The sequence below is a fragment of the Balaenoptera acutorostrata genome, chromosome 6 (assembly GCF_949987535.1).
Source record: "Balaenoptera acutorostrata chromosome 6, mBalAcu1.1, whole genome shotgun sequence".
In the NCBI taxonomy this organism is placed as follows: domain Eukaryota; kingdom Metazoa; phylum Chordata; class Mammalia; order Artiodactyla; family Balaenopteridae; genus Balaenoptera; species Balaenoptera acutorostrata.
Window position 1 is genome coordinate 92,360,803 of NC_080069.1, and position 17,628 is coordinate 92,378,430.

At 48.5% G+C, this 17,628-nt stretch overlaps 1 protein-coding gene across 5 annotated transcripts in view; it reads left to right on the forward strand.

Moving 5' to 3' along the window:
- Positions 1 to 17,628, forward strand: part of COL15A1 (collagen type XV alpha 1 chain) — a 99,325-nt gene that overhangs the window by 75,091 nt on the left and 6,606 nt on the right. For all 5 annotated transcript variants that reach the window (XM_007197053.2, XM_007197056.2, XM_057548814.1 and 2 more), the window contains 13 exons: positions 1,938 to 1,991; positions 2,094 to 2,153; positions 3,636 to 3,704; positions 3,822 to 3,863; positions 6,350 to 6,395; positions 8,196 to 8,276; positions 8,696 to 8,745; positions 8,843 to 8,944; positions 9,853 to 9,997; positions 13,840 to 13,904; positions 15,252 to 15,380; positions 15,518 to 15,577; positions 16,314 to 16,373. In XM_007197053.2, coding sequence (XP_007197115.2) covers positions 1,938 to 1,991; positions 2,094 to 2,153; positions 3,636 to 3,704; positions 3,822 to 3,863; positions 6,350 to 6,395; positions 8,196 to 8,276; positions 8,696 to 8,745; positions 8,843 to 8,944; positions 9,853 to 9,997; positions 13,840 to 13,904; positions 15,252 to 15,380; positions 15,518 to 15,577; positions 16,314 to 16,373 — 963 coding nt within the window. The remainder of the gene's footprint in view (positions 1 to 1,937; positions 1,992 to 2,093; positions 2,154 to 3,635; positions 3,705 to 3,821; positions 3,864 to 6,349; positions 6,396 to 8,195; positions 8,277 to 8,695; positions 8,746 to 8,842; positions 8,945 to 9,852; positions 9,998 to 13,839; positions 13,905 to 15,251; positions 15,381 to 15,517; positions 15,578 to 16,313; positions 16,374 to 17,628) is intronic.

A 17,628-nucleotide genomic window follows, 5' to 3' on the forward strand; every position in this document is an offset into this window, starting at 1 on the left:
GGGTTTGAATGCGGGGTTTGTTTGAAGCTGGATCTCAGGCCTGGGGAGAAAGGACCTCACATTTCTCTAACAGGCACGTGTCCTTGATGAATGGCCCGTAACCTCCAAGGTGCATCCTTCAGAGGACCGTCTAAAGCCTTTGGTCCCTTAAGTCAGGCAGAATGGATGCCCTGGAGAGGTGTCCTTGGCCCTAGCTGCAGGCTAAGGCAGACTGGGAGAGTCTTGTGTCAACCACTGGGTAACACTTACTAATACCCAGTATGGTGGGAAATACTAATTGTTAGCAGTGGTGGCCGGCAAGCTGCTGCAGATGGCCAGGGTGGTTGTTGCCACTGAAGCCCAGCTGTGCATAGCTTGCACAGACAGTAAGGGGGCACCTTCTTCTAATTTGCATAAGGTGTCATATGGGCTGTCTATGGCCCTCATGACTAGTATAGCTTACAACACTAGAGCCTTGTTACTCGCAGTGTGGCCCATGGACCAGCCTCAGCAGCATCACCTGGGAGCTCGTTGGAAAAGCAAAGCCTTATGCCCCACCCCAGATCTACTGGATCTGCATTTTGATGAGATCCAGGTGACTTGCGCACACTGATGTTTGAGAAGCCCTGCACTAGAACGTACCGCCACATGGCCTGTGGCCTGTTAACTCCTTGATTTTCTTTTCCTGAGAGTAACCTGGTCTGGGTACTTTACATACAGAGCCTGTCTCAACACAGTCTATTTGCCATTTTTCAGGGTAAGTCTGAATACATTAATAGAGCAGGAAGAAGGGGCTTGATAGGCCCCAGGCTTAAACCAGTCATTCCCCTGGGAGACAGGACAGACCCAGTTACAAAACAGGAAAGGTGTCAACTGGAAGTAGAGCTTGTTCTGGGAAGAGGTGGTACATTGTATGCATCCCGGACACTGGAAGGCATGAGGGTTCCGGCAGGAGGTTGGAACAGGGCAGTGGCTCTGGGAGCATGGGGACACAGAAAGCAAGCACTGGAATGCGGTCCACGGGCAGGGGCTCATCTGGAGAACTGGGGCGCCAGGCCAAGATTCTGGTCCTTAGGGACAGGTGGGAGCAATGCAGGAACCAAATCCTGAAGCAGGTTATTAGGCTTGGCTGACATGAGGAGTGAAGCAGGGCTGCATTATTCCAGCGGGGGACATGGAGAACCTTGGGACATAAGACCTAAGGCAAAGGTCCATGTTCTGAGCTGGCCCAGCACACGGCTACCTGGGAGCTGAGGCCCGGAGCTACTGACCTCTTGCTTCTTTGTTAGCTCTGACTGGCTGAGAGGGTTGGGTCCAGCGTCTGGACTGGGGTAGAGCCCCGCAGGAGGGACTGAGCAAGTGGGTCCAGCGGAGGACAGAGAGGGCAGGGGACAAGGAGCCAGGCAGGTGGACATTTCATAACTTCTCCTTGCCCTCCATCCTCCTATTAGTGGTGCATTGTCACCACTGCCCACAAAGGTAGGCTGGATGCCCCCCATCTCCCTAGCCCTTGAGTTTCTGTTCTTTCTTTTTTAATTGAAATATATTTTACATACAACACTGTGTACATTTAAGGTGTACATGTTGATTTGATACATTTATATATTGTAATATGATTGCTGTTGTGGAGATAGCAGCTCTCTCACATCACATAATTATCATTTCTTCTTTGTGGTTGGAATAAATAAGATCTAGACTCTTAGCAGTTTGAGGATTGTAATATTAATACAGTGTTGCTGTCCATATTCACTGTACCGTGCATGAGATCTCCAGGACCTAGCTGTCTACTAGTTGCAAGTTTGTACCTTAAACCTCACCTCTCCTATTCCCCCACCCTCCTACCCCTGCTAACCACCATCTTACTCTGTTTTTACAACTTTGGCTTTTTTAGATTCCACATATAAGTGACATCATACAGTATTTTTCTCTTTCTAATCTGGTATTTACTTTGCCTCCAGGGGCCCAGAGGACCACCAGGACACAAAGGAGAATTTGGCCTCCCTGGACGACCCGTAGGTGTTGGGGTTTCTCATATTGCATGTGAGGGAGGACACGCGGGCCAGGCTGGCCTGCGGGCAGTGGGTTTTTACTAAGGCCTCTCCCGTGGGTTTCAGGGTCGCCCAGGACTGAATGGCCTCAAAGGCACCAAAGGAGATCGAGGGGTCATGATGCCGGTGAGTGCCACACCAGGGACCCAGCCCCATGCCACCCCAGGGACGCGGCCCCAGGGCCAGTGTCCAGAGGAGGGGCGGACGAGTGCCAGGTCCAGTGAGCAGGGCTCGTGGACAGAATGCTCAGGAACGTTATTCTTCTTCCTCTGCTGCCACTTCCAAAGATCCTCCAGCCCAACCCTGTCCTCCGGCTTGCTCTCAGGAGGTCCCTGCCACTAAATCCACCTTAGTGGGGCATAAGCTTCCTCGTCCAGACCCCAGAGGGAGGGTGGGAGAACACGATCTGGGCTTTCTCAAGAAGTCTGGTTTCGAATCCCAGGTCTTTTGACTCGGGTAATATCCCGTCCTTCCTGGGTTACGCAGTCCTGGGGGTGTCGCGTGTTGCTGGGGGTGCTCGGTGAGCGCTCTGGAGAGAACGCAGAAGGTCGATCAGCTGTGTAGGCAGGGCCAAACGAGATGATGGACACCGGAGCATCAGCAGGGTCCCACGTCTGCAATAAGGAAGCCAGCATTTATTGAGCACCTACTGTGTGCCAGACACTCTACAAAGTGCTTTTGAGGACAGGATCTCAGTCTTGATAGTAACTCTCCTAAGAGAAACTCAGTGGCGTTCTTGTTTTACACAGGAGGAAACTAGGGCCTGGACAAGTTAGTGACCCACTGAAGGTCCCCCATTTGCTGCATGCAAATGCAGCTCAAAATGTGTTGCTGCTTCTGTTTGCACCCCATGGTCGCTGCTTTGTATGCCTAGAAATGCAGAAATGCAGTTGTATTGAATCACTGGGCACTGACTCACTCACCAAGCCTACCAGGGCTCCAGGTACAGCAGACACCAGTGCCTGCACTTGAGTGATCACGTGGAGCTTCTCGTGGGCCGGAGGCCTCTCACCTGTGGTCATAGCCTCCCCCTCCCCTCCTGCAGCTTCTGCTGCAGGTCCAGCTTGGGCTCCAGGCTTGGCGGAGAAAACATTGCATGGTGTCAAGGCCAGGCTGACCTGGCTCTGAAAGTGACTCTGCCATCTAACAGGAGTTGGCGTTTATTGTTACATTTATGAGGGGCTCTCCCAGGCACTGTATCTTGGGAAGGCCTCACTCCACCCGCCCCTCCATATGAGGGATGCATCGATAGAGGTGGTGGGCTCAATATCCTCTGAGCACTGCTCTTGGGGCCAGAATCTGGCTTCCAGTCTCCATTCCACCATGAATTGCTGTGTGGCCTTGAGCAGGTCACTTCCCCTCTCTGGCCCTCATTATGTCCAGTTGTAAACCAGCGATGATACTTGCTCTGCTGTTGTGAAGATGCAGCGAGGCCACGGATATAGGTGTGCTCTGGGAAGAGACTCGCCTACCCATGGGAAGAGTTAGTTGGCTTTAGAGGACCCTCCTTTCCTCATTGTGTCTCCAAACCCTGGGGAAGTGTACTGCAGCTGCCTCTGAATTCATAACAACCCGAACTCAGGAATGGCCTTTCTTTCCTCCCTTTAGGGCCCACCTGGCCTACCTGGTCCTCCAGGCCCCCCAGGACCACCTGGAGCTGTGATTAACATCAAAGGAGTAAGTTGGCAGTGGGGAGGTGGGGGAGACCTGAAGGAGGAGCGGGGAACGGCCCCAGACCAGCCTAAGCTGGAGTCGGGTGTCCTGATTCCCTCCTCTCATTCTCACTTCCCACAGGCCGTCTTCCCAGTTCCAGTCCGGCCACACTGCAAAACGCCAGTAAGTAGCGTATAGTCGCTGCCTTATAGAGCAGGCTTTGGCATAGAAAGCAACTCAGAGAAGATGAGTTTTTGTCTTGAGCCCCTTCTGTCTGTCAGTCCTCTTTGATGTCTTCTATCACCTGCACATAGACCCTTGAGTGACTCGAGGTTTCTAGATAATAGATTGTGGCACTGAAACGTACTGGGTCTTCTAAGGGCACACATGTGGACAGAGTGTGTCTTTTAATGCAGTCAAAAAGCAGTGTCTTTTGTTAGCTTCATGTTAGCATGTTAGCTTCATGCTTGGAGCAGTATAAGAAGGGGGGAAATAAACCCCTTAAAATACAGATGAGAATAAAAGGCAATTCTAACCAGTGCTCTTTGCATTGGGAGCTTTGGGCTAAAATCTGTAACTGTCCTTTCTCAACTGTCATATTACTGCACAGCACACAACCCTGAGAGGAGGGACTTTCTCTCCCCCTTTGTAATGAGGAAACAAACTGTGACTCAGACAAGCTCACTGACTTGTCTAAGGTCACAGGACGGACGGAGCTGAGGCTATCATGCAGGTCCCCTGACCACCAGGCAGCAGGTACAGGCACCCCAAGGGGTCAGACACGTGCCTGGTCGCCCAGCTGGTCAGTGCAGTGTCCCCGGGGTGTCACCTATATTAGGTGTGGGGAAACCCAGGGAGGGTGGGCCTCTCCCCATGCACAGGCATTAGTCATGGAACTGTGCATAACTATGCTCTCATTCATTCAACAATTATTTATCAAGGACTTACCAAGTGTCAAGTACAAGTGAGGCCCTGGGACCACAGGGATGAACTAGACAGGCGTGGCCTCTGTTCTCGGGAGCTTGCAAATTACAGTTTAGAAGATTCCTTGAAGCGGGTTCTTAATTGATGCCTGTTGGAGGTGGTGATGAGACTTGGATCAGAGGCTTTAAAATGACGCAGTTTGGCTGAGTGTTTGCCCAGACATCTGTCCATGTCTAAACTTTGAGACACCCAAGTCTGGAGCCCAGGGCCTGGGAACTCTGGCATGGAAGGCAGAGGATAGGACCCACCTGTGTAAGGTGACCAAGGGGCCTGCTGGCTCCCAGAACTACGTGAGGATAACAGCTACCCAGGTCACGTTTATATCAGTGGCCTGAAAGGAATCCTAAAACGTCAGGGCTGGAGAGACCCTCCTGAGAGATGGCGGCCTCCCAGCCATAGAGAAGGGGAGACCTCAGCCCAGAGAGGCAAGGTCCCACCGTGAGTTAGTGCCCGAAGCCCCTCCCAGCAAACACGATATCAGGCTTCAAATGAACTGGCCACGGGACAGTACTTGAAAAACTCAAGAGCGTTGTAAAAATGCTACTGCAATTACCGTGACCTGTGCTAGGACCCTTTGCTGTGACCATGGCCTTTGGGGGTCATGACGTTCCTTAAAATAAGCCAAAGATGAACTCAGAGCATTTTGGGTTTTGATTTCATGTTGCCTGGCTGGACTCCACGCAGGCTGGGGCATGGATGTTTCTTGACCAGCTCTCAAAATGGACATTTGAAAAAGAAGTGCTTCCTCTCACATCCAGCATTTCACAAGCCCCTTCTCATTTCAGCCCTTTCTAATACCTTAACAATTCACCCTTAACAATCCACCCCTGGAGTGGAGCAACTTTATCAGCATAGCTGTAAGATATCAGCTGGGTACTGCTGCCTTTATCGTTAACTTAGAAATATTCTTCCTGGAAGATTCCTGTCCCCTCCCCTCATCTTCTCTTGGTGACCCCTGAGCATCTTGTGACCCTGCACCCAAAAGCATGGGAGGATCTGGTGTGAGAGGGATCATTTTGATTCTGCATATTAACTGGGAAAAAGGTGAAGGTGGACTATTAAAAGCAGGGTGGCAGGTGGCTCTGTTTTAATAGACAAAGAAATGCAGGAATCTGGGAATGAACTGTAAAGGAATATTATCTTGAATAGCTTGGACCCCCAATCTAATGATAACTCCCCTTTATTAATTATCACCACCATCAACTCCTGTTCAGTGTACTCATCTTTGATTACACATGGCAGCAAAGCTAATGGCTGGCCCAGCTTCATGGTTTGAGTACATCACTTGCCCGAGTGCTTGACCTCTCACATGAATCCATCCTGATAGATCAGAAGGGAGGGCAAGAACACTCACAGTTGACCAGACCAAAATTGCCATGACTTTTTGTCTTAAAGCTTTGGGCTTTCCCTCTGCAGAGTTGTTCGGCCAGTAGGTCTCAGCCCAGCTCAGCTACATGATGCCCTCCCTGCCCCCACCCCCCGACCCTGCCCCAGTTGAAGGCCTGGGATGCCTTGTATTGAGGGATGCCGGGAAACTCAGGGCCTTTGGGGGCTACAGCACCCAAGGCAGGCCTGACTCCATGACCTCAGCCTTCGCCCCCAGGACAGGGGACTGTGGCTCCCTGTGCATGCAAACACCAGAACAGGGTTGCAGTGTATGACCTTGGCTTTCTCTCTCTCTCTAGGTTGGTACCACGTATCCTGGAAATTCAGAACTCATCACTTTTCATGGTACACACTCCTGTCTTCACCTTGTTTCTCTGGGACATTTCCTGACCCTCCTATCTCTGCAGAGGTGGTTTCCAATTGCCCAGTGCTGGGCGTAGACTTGGTGGTCAGGAAGATCTGTCTGGGTGTCATGGGAAGGGTGGTAGCTGGACAAAAGCTGTGGGGCTGGGCACCTCTGTTTGCTTGTGTCACCCATCTGCCTATTCTGTGCATCTTGGCTGTGCCTCCTAGCTAGCAGGCTGCACTCCATTTTTCCATTCATGTGTTAGTTTGTTCATAACACATCCACTGATAGCTTCTCCTTGCCTGGTGCTATCCTATGCACTGGGCTGAGACAGATGGATCCCATGCTCCTGCTGTCGCCCAGGCCCTTAGACTCTGCTGGGTGAAACTATTTAAAAAGTCGTTACGATGCAATATGCCAAGAGCTAATGCAGGGGAGGGCGTGGGAGCTCAGAAGGCCTTTGCTTCAGAGTGTTCCTGGACCAGCAGCGTCAGCACCTCCTGGAAGCTTGTTAGAAATGCAGAATCTCAGGCCTCATCGCAGACCTGCTAGATCAGGAGCTGCATTTGCACAAGCTCCCTCTGAGGTGTATACACAGTGCACTGTGAGACGCACTGGCTCTTAGTGATTAGTAAACATCAGCATGTTCGTGGCCTGTAGGAGCTTACCTACCACACATTAGAGGGGGGATAGGCCAGGAGGTGGGAGCCTGCAGGCAAGCAGTGACTCTGGTTCCCTGTCCCCACACACACTGTCACACCATGTGTGCCCCTTTTGACTGAAAAGTCTGAATGCTTGCAGTTTAAACACGGAAAGGCCTTTTTTTTTTTTTTCCCCACTACTGACCTCTGGCTCGGCTCTGTCACTCCTGGCCTGCTTGGGTGGTGGTGTCCCTGCTGGTATCTGGCTTCATGGGTTTTTGATCACTTTTGGTTACAAAGTCCAGGCTGTTCTCAAACTGCTTGTTCAGACCCAATTCAAGGCTCTCCCTTCCCCTGGTGCAAGGTGGACCTTGGGGAGGAGGGGGTGGAGCTGGATTTGCTTTCCTGGATCCCCAGTGTGTAGGCACACATTGGTCAGTTGATCTCTCTCGGGAACCAGGAACTCAAAGATCTAGTGTCCACCCACCCATCTAGGTGGGGAAATGGGACTGCTTCCCTTCCCAAACTCTGTACTCCCAGGAGGCTTTCTCTGAGCCCCTCTCCCAGATAAAGAGTTGGGGGAGGAGGGAAGGCTGTAAGGCCGGTTCTGCAGAAGCAGTGCTTCTCACAAGTCCTGTGGGGAGTGGTGTACCACACTGTTGGCACTCTTCCAACTTTGCGAGTGGAATACTTAGCGCCGTTAGCTGTCCTCTGCGGCACTCCCGGAGAGTCCTCCCTTCCCCTTACACCACCGTGCTGCCCAAGCTTAGGTGAGATGGGACCAGGAGCTTGACTTGGTGTTGAGTCTCAGGCCACGTGCATGAAGCCGTCCAAGGGAGTTAATTGTAGCCTCTGCTGGGCTCCCATAATGCACTGCTGGCACCTTGAGGATGGTACTTATTCCATCCTGCCTCGCGCTACCCTCACTGTGTCTGTCTCCTTGAGAGCTTTCCGAGGTCAGGAATTGTGTCTGCTGCATCTACCTCTGCCTCTCTGTCCTATAGCAAAGGATTTTATACCCTCAATAGGCCTTTGTTGTTGAGTAGACTTAGCTCAAGGCTCAGTTTCAAAACTTGTCTCAAAAATGTTTTATATAGAATGAAGGTGATTTTCCACTATCTTTTTTTTCTTTTTTAATGTGTGTGTATTTGGTGGCAGGTGTTAAAGGAGAGAAAGGATCCTGGGGTCTTCCCGGCTCAAAAGGAGAAAAAGGCGACCAGGGGGCCCAGGGACCACCAGGTATCCCAACTCTTGTTCTGGATCTTGCCCTTGATTTTTGTTTCTGAGAAATCCAATTGAGCCAGTAAGTAAGGCTAATTACATTAGCACCCTGTCCACAAGCTCCGTGGAATTCCTGAGAGACCCAGTCATGGGCAACACGTGTACAAGATAGAACATTGTCAAGAGAGACCAGAAGTTCTGATCCTTCCAGCTTCATCTGCAGAACGAGGCCTGGAGAGGACCAGGGACAAGCCTAGGATGCCACAGGGTCACGGGATCTGGACTAGTGCTTGTTTCCTAGCCCAGTGCCCCCTCTGTCAGCTAAACCAATGTGGGGTCACTTCTGCTAGGAACTCATCATGGTTGCCAACTTGGAGGCTTTGGTATTTGAATTTCTGAGTTTGAGTGTGGATTTTTAAAAAGCGTTTCTTTTTCAGGCCCTCCTGTGGATCCAGCTTACCTGAGACATTTTCTGAACAGCTTGAAGGTGAGCATTTCTCAACATCTGGCCTGTGTTTCCAAGTTCTCAGGCTTATGTCAGAGACTGGTTCATCTGACTCTTACTGGATGTTCTCTGCTTCCAGGGGGAGAACAGAGACAGGGGGATCAAAGGAGAAAAAGGAGACTCTGACAGCGGCTTCTCTGAGTCAGGGCCCCCGGGCCTGCCGGGAAGTCCAGGCCTGGCGGTGAGTAGCGACCCCTCCACACCCCTTCCTCGGGGAGTCACGGCGCTCCCTGAAGCCCCCCAGTGTGACGAGGCAGCTGGGAGCAAGGGCCAGTCACAGCACCACAGGCTGCAGGCAGGCCTTGGGCATCGGCTTCTCTCCCCCATACTTGCTAACGGGTGGGGAGCCTGGCAGAGGCCACAGAGGAAAGGGAGCTAGCCAAGGCCACATGCACGCAGGTAGCTTCCAGGTAACCCACCACCGTGCCTTATTCACATCAGTGGTGGAAAACTCACTCAGCACAAAGAGTTGTTAATGGTAAACACATCAGATAACAGAGGCAGAAGGGAAGGTGAGGGAGATGTTTTTCGGGGGCTATTTGATTCTTCTGAAATTTCATCAAAGGAGGAGCCCGTAGATGGGCTTGGTCTTCTTAGGATGAGAAGTTTCTCCAGGTCACAAAAGAGAAGTTCAAATTATGCCTCCACTGAGATTATGACCAGATCATTGACCCTCAGGGACCAGGAGCAAATTCTGGCCCTGGAACTCGCCATGAGCATAGACCGAGCAAAGCCAGGAGACCAGGGCTCTCCTTCCAGCTCTGCTGCTGATTTGCTTTGGGACCTCGGGCAAGCCCTGCCCCTCTCTAGGCCTCTGTTTCTCCATCTGTGAAATGCCGAGGCTGGACTAGATGAGCTCCAGGGGCCCTTCTGAGTCCAGGGCTCCCTAGGCTTCTCTGCTGTCTTTCAGCATAACGACTGGGCCACCGCTCTTCAGGTCTCCCACCTCCTGGCTTGCGCCAGGGTTGAGGATGACGATAACAATAGAGGGTGTCTACTGACTTCTTATCAATGTCCTGACAAAAAGAACAGACGGGACTTCTAGTGACTAATGGTGCTTTCTCTCTTCTGTTACTGTGCACTTGACAGGGCCAGAAAGGGGAGACCATCGTCGGGCCCCAGGGACCCCCAGGTGCTCCTGGCATGCCTGGGCCACCTGGCTTTGGGAGACCTGGTTCCCCTGGGCCACCGGGACCCCCGGGGCCAGCAGGACCTCCGGCTATCCTAGGAGCAGGTCAGTACTGTGAGTGGTGCCCAGCGTCACCACATCTGGGTGGCATGTCAGAGCCTCACTGTCCGACAGAGGGCTGTTTCCTGGATGGAGCCTTCTTTCTTTTCTTTTTTTTTTTTTTTAAATTGAGATATAATTTGCGTGCCATAGAATTCACCCATTTAAAGTGCACAATTTAATGGTTTTTAATATATTCACAAGGTTGGGCAGCCATCACCTCGCTCTAGTTCCAGAACATTATCATCACCTTAAATAGGAACCCTGTACCAATTAGCAGTCACTCCTCTTTTTCCTGATCTTTCCCTGATCTTGGAAACCATGAATCTACTTTCTGTCTCTATGGATTTGCCTATTCTGGACATTTCATATCAATGGAATCACAAAATATGTGACCTTTTGTGACTGGCTTCTTTCCCTTAGCATAATGTTTTCAAAGTTCCCCCATGTTGTAGCATGTATCAGTACTTCATTCCTTCTTATGGCTGAATAATATTCCATTGTATGGATATACCACATTTTGTTTATTCATCAGCTGATGAACATTTGAGTTGTTCCCACTTTTTGGCTACTATGAATAGTGCTGCTGTGAACATTTGTGTACAAGTTTTTGTGTGAACATATGTTTTCAGTTCTCTTGGGTATAATGTCTAGGAGTGGAATCGCTGAGTCATATACATGGTTGCTCTACTTTTGGAGGAACTGCCAGACTGTTTTCCAAAGTGACTGCAACATTTTGCATTCCCACTAGCAGTGTACAAAGGTTCCAATTTCCCCTCATTGTCAACAACATTTGTTATTATCATATCTTTTTTTTTTTAAATTAATCATTTTACATCCTTACTATTTTTTTTTTTTAGACAGTTCTTTTTATTTTATTTATTTATTTGGCTGTGTTGGGTCTTCGTTTCTGTGCGAGGACTTTCTCTAGTTGCGGCAAGTGGGGGCTACTCTTCATCGCAGTGCACGGGCCTCTCACTGTCGTGGCCTCTCTTGTTGCGGAGCACAGGCTCCAGACGTGCAGGCTCAGTAATTGTGGCTCACGGGCCTAGTTGCTCTGCGGCATGTGGGATCTTCCCAGACCAGGGCTCGAACCCGTGTCCCCTGCATTGGCAGGCAGACTCTCAACCAGTGCACCACCAGGGAAGCCCTATCATATCTTTTTTATTCTAGTCATCATTCATTCATGTGAAGTGATATCTCATTGTGGTTTTGGTTTGCATTTCCCTAAAGACTAATAATGATGAACATCTTTTCATGTGTGGGTGGAAACTTCCTGGCTGCTTTGTCAATGCCTGGGCCTTAAGGGACTTGAGGACCAGCACTGATTCTAACCGTCTATGTAAAAATTTCTTTACCCCTTGGTACCTCACTTCCTCAAATGAAAAATAGGTGAAATAGAAGAAAATCTCCATTTATCAAGTACTTACCAAGTGCCAGGCACTCTGCTGGTCACTCTACTACATCATCTTACTGGATTCTCAGAAAGCCTTTCAAGGAAAGTATTAGCGTCCCCAATTTACAGAGGAGGAAAGTGAGACCCAGAGATGTTTAGGAACCTTTCCAAGGTCACACAGCTAATAAGTGGCATGAATGGGATTAGGACCCAGATCAGAGTAGCCCCGAAGCCTGTGTGCTCTCCACTGTGCCCATGGTGGAAAATAACAGCAGCAGCGATAATAGCATGAATGCATCATTTTTGTTGTTTGGGTTGGCATGAGCCAGGTGTGGTGGAAGCACACCTGGGAGGAGACCTACAATGTCTGGGGCATCCGGGAGAACTTTACACAGGAGGTGACTTTGTGGCAAGTGACAGAAATGGAACTCAAACTAGCTCAAGTGCATAGGGAAACTTATTGGATGTGCAGGAGGGTGTGAACAATCAATGTGTAAGAGGGGCAGGCATGCAGTGAGACTTCAGGTGCAGCCGGAACCAGGGATTCAGTCCCTGCGAGGATTCTCTGGCCATCTCTTGCTCAGCTGCTCTCCGACTGCAGCATCACGCTTCTTTGCCATAGACCATATCCTCTGCATGGCGAGAAATACCGACAACCTACAGCTTCCACCGTCATCTAGAAATCTTGGCCTTGTTTCTCAGTTTTAGTTTGAAAAGCCCTGGGGTGGGGATGTTCTGGGGAAGGACTCTGACTGACCTGTCTTGGGCCAGATGCCCAACCTTGGACCAGTCATCTGTGGCCAGGAGGTGGGATCACATGAGACCATGACAGCTCCTTCTGGACCTGAATGGTCATAGAGGTGAAGGGGAAGATCTCAGGAGCAAGTGAGGATGCTGGTCCTGTAAAGAGAGAAGGTGCTGGGTGGATAAAACCATAGGTGCCCATACAACCTTGAGGGATACATAGGAATTGCAAGAGGTGGAGGGGCATTGCAGGGTGAGTACAGGATTCAGAGACTCTGTTGTCCATAGTAGCCCTAAACTAGGGGGCCCTAGGACTCCTTGCTCCATTGAAAAGGATTACCCTTCACATAATATATAGCAATTCACAGTTTACAAAACACTCCCATATCCATTATCCCATTTCATCTTAACAGCAACCCCAGGAGGGAGATGAAATGCATAAGATTATAAAACTCATTTTATGGATGAAGGCACCAAAGCTCAGAGAGGTTAAGAGTCTGACTCAAGGTCACAAATCCTAGGAAGAGGCATGGCTGGGGTCCAAATCCAAGTCCTCAGACCTTGTCTCCACTAGACATTCACCACCTGTGTATGAATTTTCAGGTCCTGTGTCAGACTGCAGGCTTATTTGCAGTGACCTCAAAAATCTCATACAGTAATTTTACTGGGACTTGTACAAACATCCTTAACTCTGCCAAGAGTTTTGCAGATTCTTGGGGGAACTGGAGATTAGAGAGGTAGAAGGAGAGCAGCGGAATTGCTATAATAACGTTTCTTTATGTTTGCCTAAAGTAAGGACTCTTCATTTGGGAACCATAAACTCCTAGAAAATTCAAAGATGTGCCTCAGGGAGCTATCATCCCACTAACATTCTAAGTAGAAGTGTGTGTGTGTGTGTGTGTGTGTGTGTGTGTGTGTGTGTGTGTGCGCGCGCGCGCGTGCGTGTGCGTGCACTTGCAGATATGCATATATGCATTTTTCTAGGGGAGAGGGCAATAGCCTTGATTTGATTTTTAAGGGCATTTCATTTTGACTCTTCAAAAGGTAAGAATCTCTGGTTGGATGCTGTACAATTTGCAAAGCATATTCCTAGTTTGTGTTCTTCTCAGTTCTCAACACAGGCTAGTGAAGAAATATCTGTTTACATTTCACCGATGAAGAAGCTGGGGTTCAGAGAGCTTGTTTCCCCAAGATCACACAGCTGAGAACTGACAAATCAGGAACTTGAGTCTCCTGGCTGGACGGCCAGGGCCCCTGTCACTGCCCTACCCTGCCCCCCCTGTAGCCTAGCACCTTCTCTTCTTCTTTCTGAGCCTGCTTCCTCTGTTCAGTAATTACCTGTTTGTCTCTTGGGAGAAATAAGTTGTATGCGTCAGAGCATTTTTGGATGCAAGTGACAGAAAATTCAACTCAGACTGACTTATACAAACAATTGAAACAACAGGAATTTATTCACTTATAAAACTGGAAAGTCTTAGGCATGACTTCATCCAGGGCTACAGTCGAGAATCTCAGTTCTCCCCCAAACCAGTCAATGTGGCTGAGTCATATGCTGGGCACAGAGTTCCTAAGATTCGGTTACGAGGTGCAACACTTTGAAGCACTGTGAGTGGGGTGGTGAACGCTCCCCTCAGTGACCAGCTGAACCTCGGAGGCATTTTGCAGAGAGTATGCTTTTTTGTAACTTCTCTTTTCCGCTTTGTCTTAGCTGTGGCCATTCCAGGCCCACCCGGCCCTCCAGGACAGCCAGGGCTTCCCGGATCCAGGAACCTGGTCAGTATGATCGTCAGTGTGTCTTCACCCTTCTGCTTTGGATGGGTTTCCTTAGAACTTTGGCTGCAGTGTTTAGGGGCTGGCACACCTTCTCTGTTGGAGTTAGGCCTCCATGACAATAGAAATGGTATAATTTCACAAACAGGGTATTTATTATCTCTTTGGATGACTTATTAAGTAAAAAGATACAGACTACAAAATCATTTATGATTTAAGTTCCACCTTTCCAATCCTTAATTGACTAAACTAACAAGAGCCAATCATATTACATCAAAAAACACAGGCACAAGACTAAACAACATCACAGGAGGCCCTGTGCTGGTTACCTTTCCCCTGGGTAATGCAGCCTTCTCCATTCTACCAAAGGACGTCTCTTGTACCTTGTTACCCTGCAGATCACTGGAGCAGGATATAGCACACAGAGACTATTGTGATGCACAGAAAGAGGGACAAATACCTCATTAGGATGTCAGGAGTCCTAGGAATGCTCTTTGGTCTTTGATAGATTTTATTTGGAAATTTGGGCTGCCAGATGAAGAACTGTCCAACAGTAGATGGAATTTCGATATTTGGTACCTTTGGGGGATGCCTAAGTCATTTTAATCACAAAGTCATCTTCCAAGCTAGGTGAAAATTAAGTTTTTATCATCTTTCTCAGTTGAAAAGAAAAATAACAGCTTCCTTGGTTGATATTTTCTTTGAGGCTTGATACTTCTCAATAGATTTTTCCAAGCTTTTATGCCTGTGCCTGGATAGGCCAAGATGCCTGTCTGATCTTTGGCAATTTTCTAGACAGAGAAATTACAGACCCCCATTTTCTGCTGTGTATTTAATACTGGAACTACCCAGCCAGGCAAAAAAGATTCAAGACGTAGGTAGAGTAACTCACTTGCTTACATTTCTTTCTCCAAATGAAAAGAAATTTGAAACCCTGTAAGGAGCAGCATGAACTAACAAAACACGTGTAACAATGTTAGTGCCATTGTGCAGCTCACACAAATGGAAGTGGCAAAACTTACCAATGATTTTGCCAATACCAACATCCAACAGAGCCAACCCTGTTAACAGTTTTTAAATGTCTTTGAACTCTCAGGATACTATCTTCTTTGTTTTAATTTGTTTATTGTAATTGAGATGCGTGTTTCAAGGTAATGCGTGTTTTTGTTTTATCGGAAAGAAAGTCCTTTGGCTGTTAATGAAGTTATATATCTCTCTATGGGACAATAAGCCTTTTCACTGACAGTGAGGGGATGGCTCATATTTGACTTTACGCAGAGGCCAGCTTTTCAAATTGTGCCATCGCTGTGATGATAACCGCGATGTTTGGAATTTAAAATTATCTGACAGGTTACAGCATTTAGCAGCATGGCTGGCATGTTGCAGAAAGCCCATTTGGTCATAGAAGGGACATTCATCTACCTGAGGGACAGCACCGAGTTTTTCATTCGTGTCAGAGATGGTTGGAAAAAATTGCAGGTAATTCTTTAACAAACTGCCTCCAAGTACCCTCTAAAAATAACAATCTACTCCTGTAAATGCCATTTTTCTGATTTGAAAATAGGCGAACAGTTTCTAGTTGATGTTTCATTTTCAACGTACTCTTTTCCTTAAAGCTGGGAGAACTGATCCCCATTCCGGATGACAGCCCACCACCCCCTGCGCTTTCCAGCAATGTGAGTCGTTTCCCTGCCTTACCTCTAGCTCTTTCATTCATCAGCACTTGCTGAATCCCCTTGGCATCCAGTATCAAGCTCTCCAGACTCTGGACAGCCAGCTCTGCATGGTTCACTATCTGGCAGAAGCCCCAAAATTACCAAGTGCCAACAGAACGTTCTCACAACAGCTGTAGGGAGAGCTGGACCCAGACTCTGGAGACAGGCCATTCCCATGTCGTAGCTGAATCCTCTTGGGCAAGGGACTTCCCTTCTCTTGGCCTCAGTTTACTGATCTGTGAAAACACGGTTGGCATAAGCAATCTAGAAGAGCCCTTTAATATTTGACACTGAGACTTGCTTGCCTGATAAGAACAACAGCAGCTTGCGTTGTCCACTATTTTAACCTTATGGCTACCCTTTGAGGCAGGTGATAGCATTCCCACTTTGCAGGTGAGGAAGCTGAGGCTCTGAAGAGGTGCCTTGCTCTATTAAGTGAATGAGTTGGTTGTAAAACATGGACTTCTTCCTTGATTCAGTGCTCTTTCTAAATGTCTTGAGAATATCCACTCCCTTTCCGAGGATAATTTTTCGTTCATGTGTGAAACTCTTCACAGTTAAGAGTGGTCCAAAGACCATGACAAACTGTTTGAAGCAGTTTTTCAAGAAACATTGCACTTGTACCTTAATGTATGGTAAAGAACAGATTGAATGCATATTCAGGACTGGTTTTTTTTTTTCCTTTTTTACCTGACAGTCTCATCAGCTTCAGCTTCCACTGACGTCTGTTTCAAGTGTTAATTATGACAGCCCTGCAGTAAGTACAATTCATGCATTTACTGTACAGATGCCGAAAGTATGTCTGTCATGTGCCAGGCCCCATGCTTGGCACACAGTTCCTACCCTCAAGATGCATATAGACTAGCCAGAGAGGCAAATAAAAAATAGGTAATTCCAATATAGTGTGAGAAGTCATTTGGGCGAGGCAAACGCAGGATACTGGGAGTGTTAGGAAGGTCAAAGAAGTCTGCCTTCTTTGGAGGCAGAGGTGACCTTTAAATCACGACCTGAAGGACAGTTGAGAACAGGGGAGAGCCAGGTAAGGGGAGGGGAATGGGAGTTCCAGGCAGAGGGAGTATGGAACAGAGGGAGGCAAGGGCAAGCGCTGTACATTTCTCTAATTCCAAGTATTTCAGTCTTGCTGAAGGAGTAGAGTTCAAGGCAGGGAAGGGAAAAGTATAGTCTGCATAGGGCAAGGTCAGTCATCAAGGACCTGAAAGCCAAGCCAAGGGCTTTGGTCTTTTCCACTGGGCAGTGGGGGAACAATGAAGGATTTTAAGGAAGACAAGGGTAAATAAGATTGGCATCAGAGAAATTACCTTGCTTATAATGTACAAATGGATTAGAGGGCACAGGACCGGGGACCCAAAGCCAGTTAAGTAGTTACTGTATTATCTGAACTAGGATCACAGCAGTGAACATGTAGAAAAGTGGGCAGATGGGAGAGAAATTAAGGAGGCAGGAGTGACAATTTGGTCATTGGTTGGGTATGGGGCAGTGAGGATGAGGGTGATCAGGAATGATGCCCAGGTTTCTGCTTGGGTAACTGAGTGGTGATAGATTTTTTTTTCCAGGGATCATTTTGTTGCTTAGACCTGAAACTCTCACTCCATTTCTTCACTAGCTTAAATGAAGATTTTATTCAGATAATTGCAGGAACCTCATGGAACTCAATTGCAGGAAGTACAACAGGGCCTGTGGACTCTTGTTCCTGCTATTAGTATCTCTACAGACCAGCCTCTGCAAAGGTCTTTCCTCTTGCTTCCCCTCCACACCCACCCCAGCACACAGACATAGGTTACATCTGCAAAGCTTGTGCACAGCCTTGGGTTGCCATGGCACTGATCCTGGCCTCAACTCTATGTGATCTTACAGCTGCAGAGCTCAATACTACCTGACTCAATTCAGAGTCTTGGGAGAGGTAGTCTACATGGGTCAGTTGCCTACTCCCAGTCAAATCAAGAGTAGCCAAGGGACTTCCCTGGGGCGCAGTGGTTAAGAATCTGCCTGCC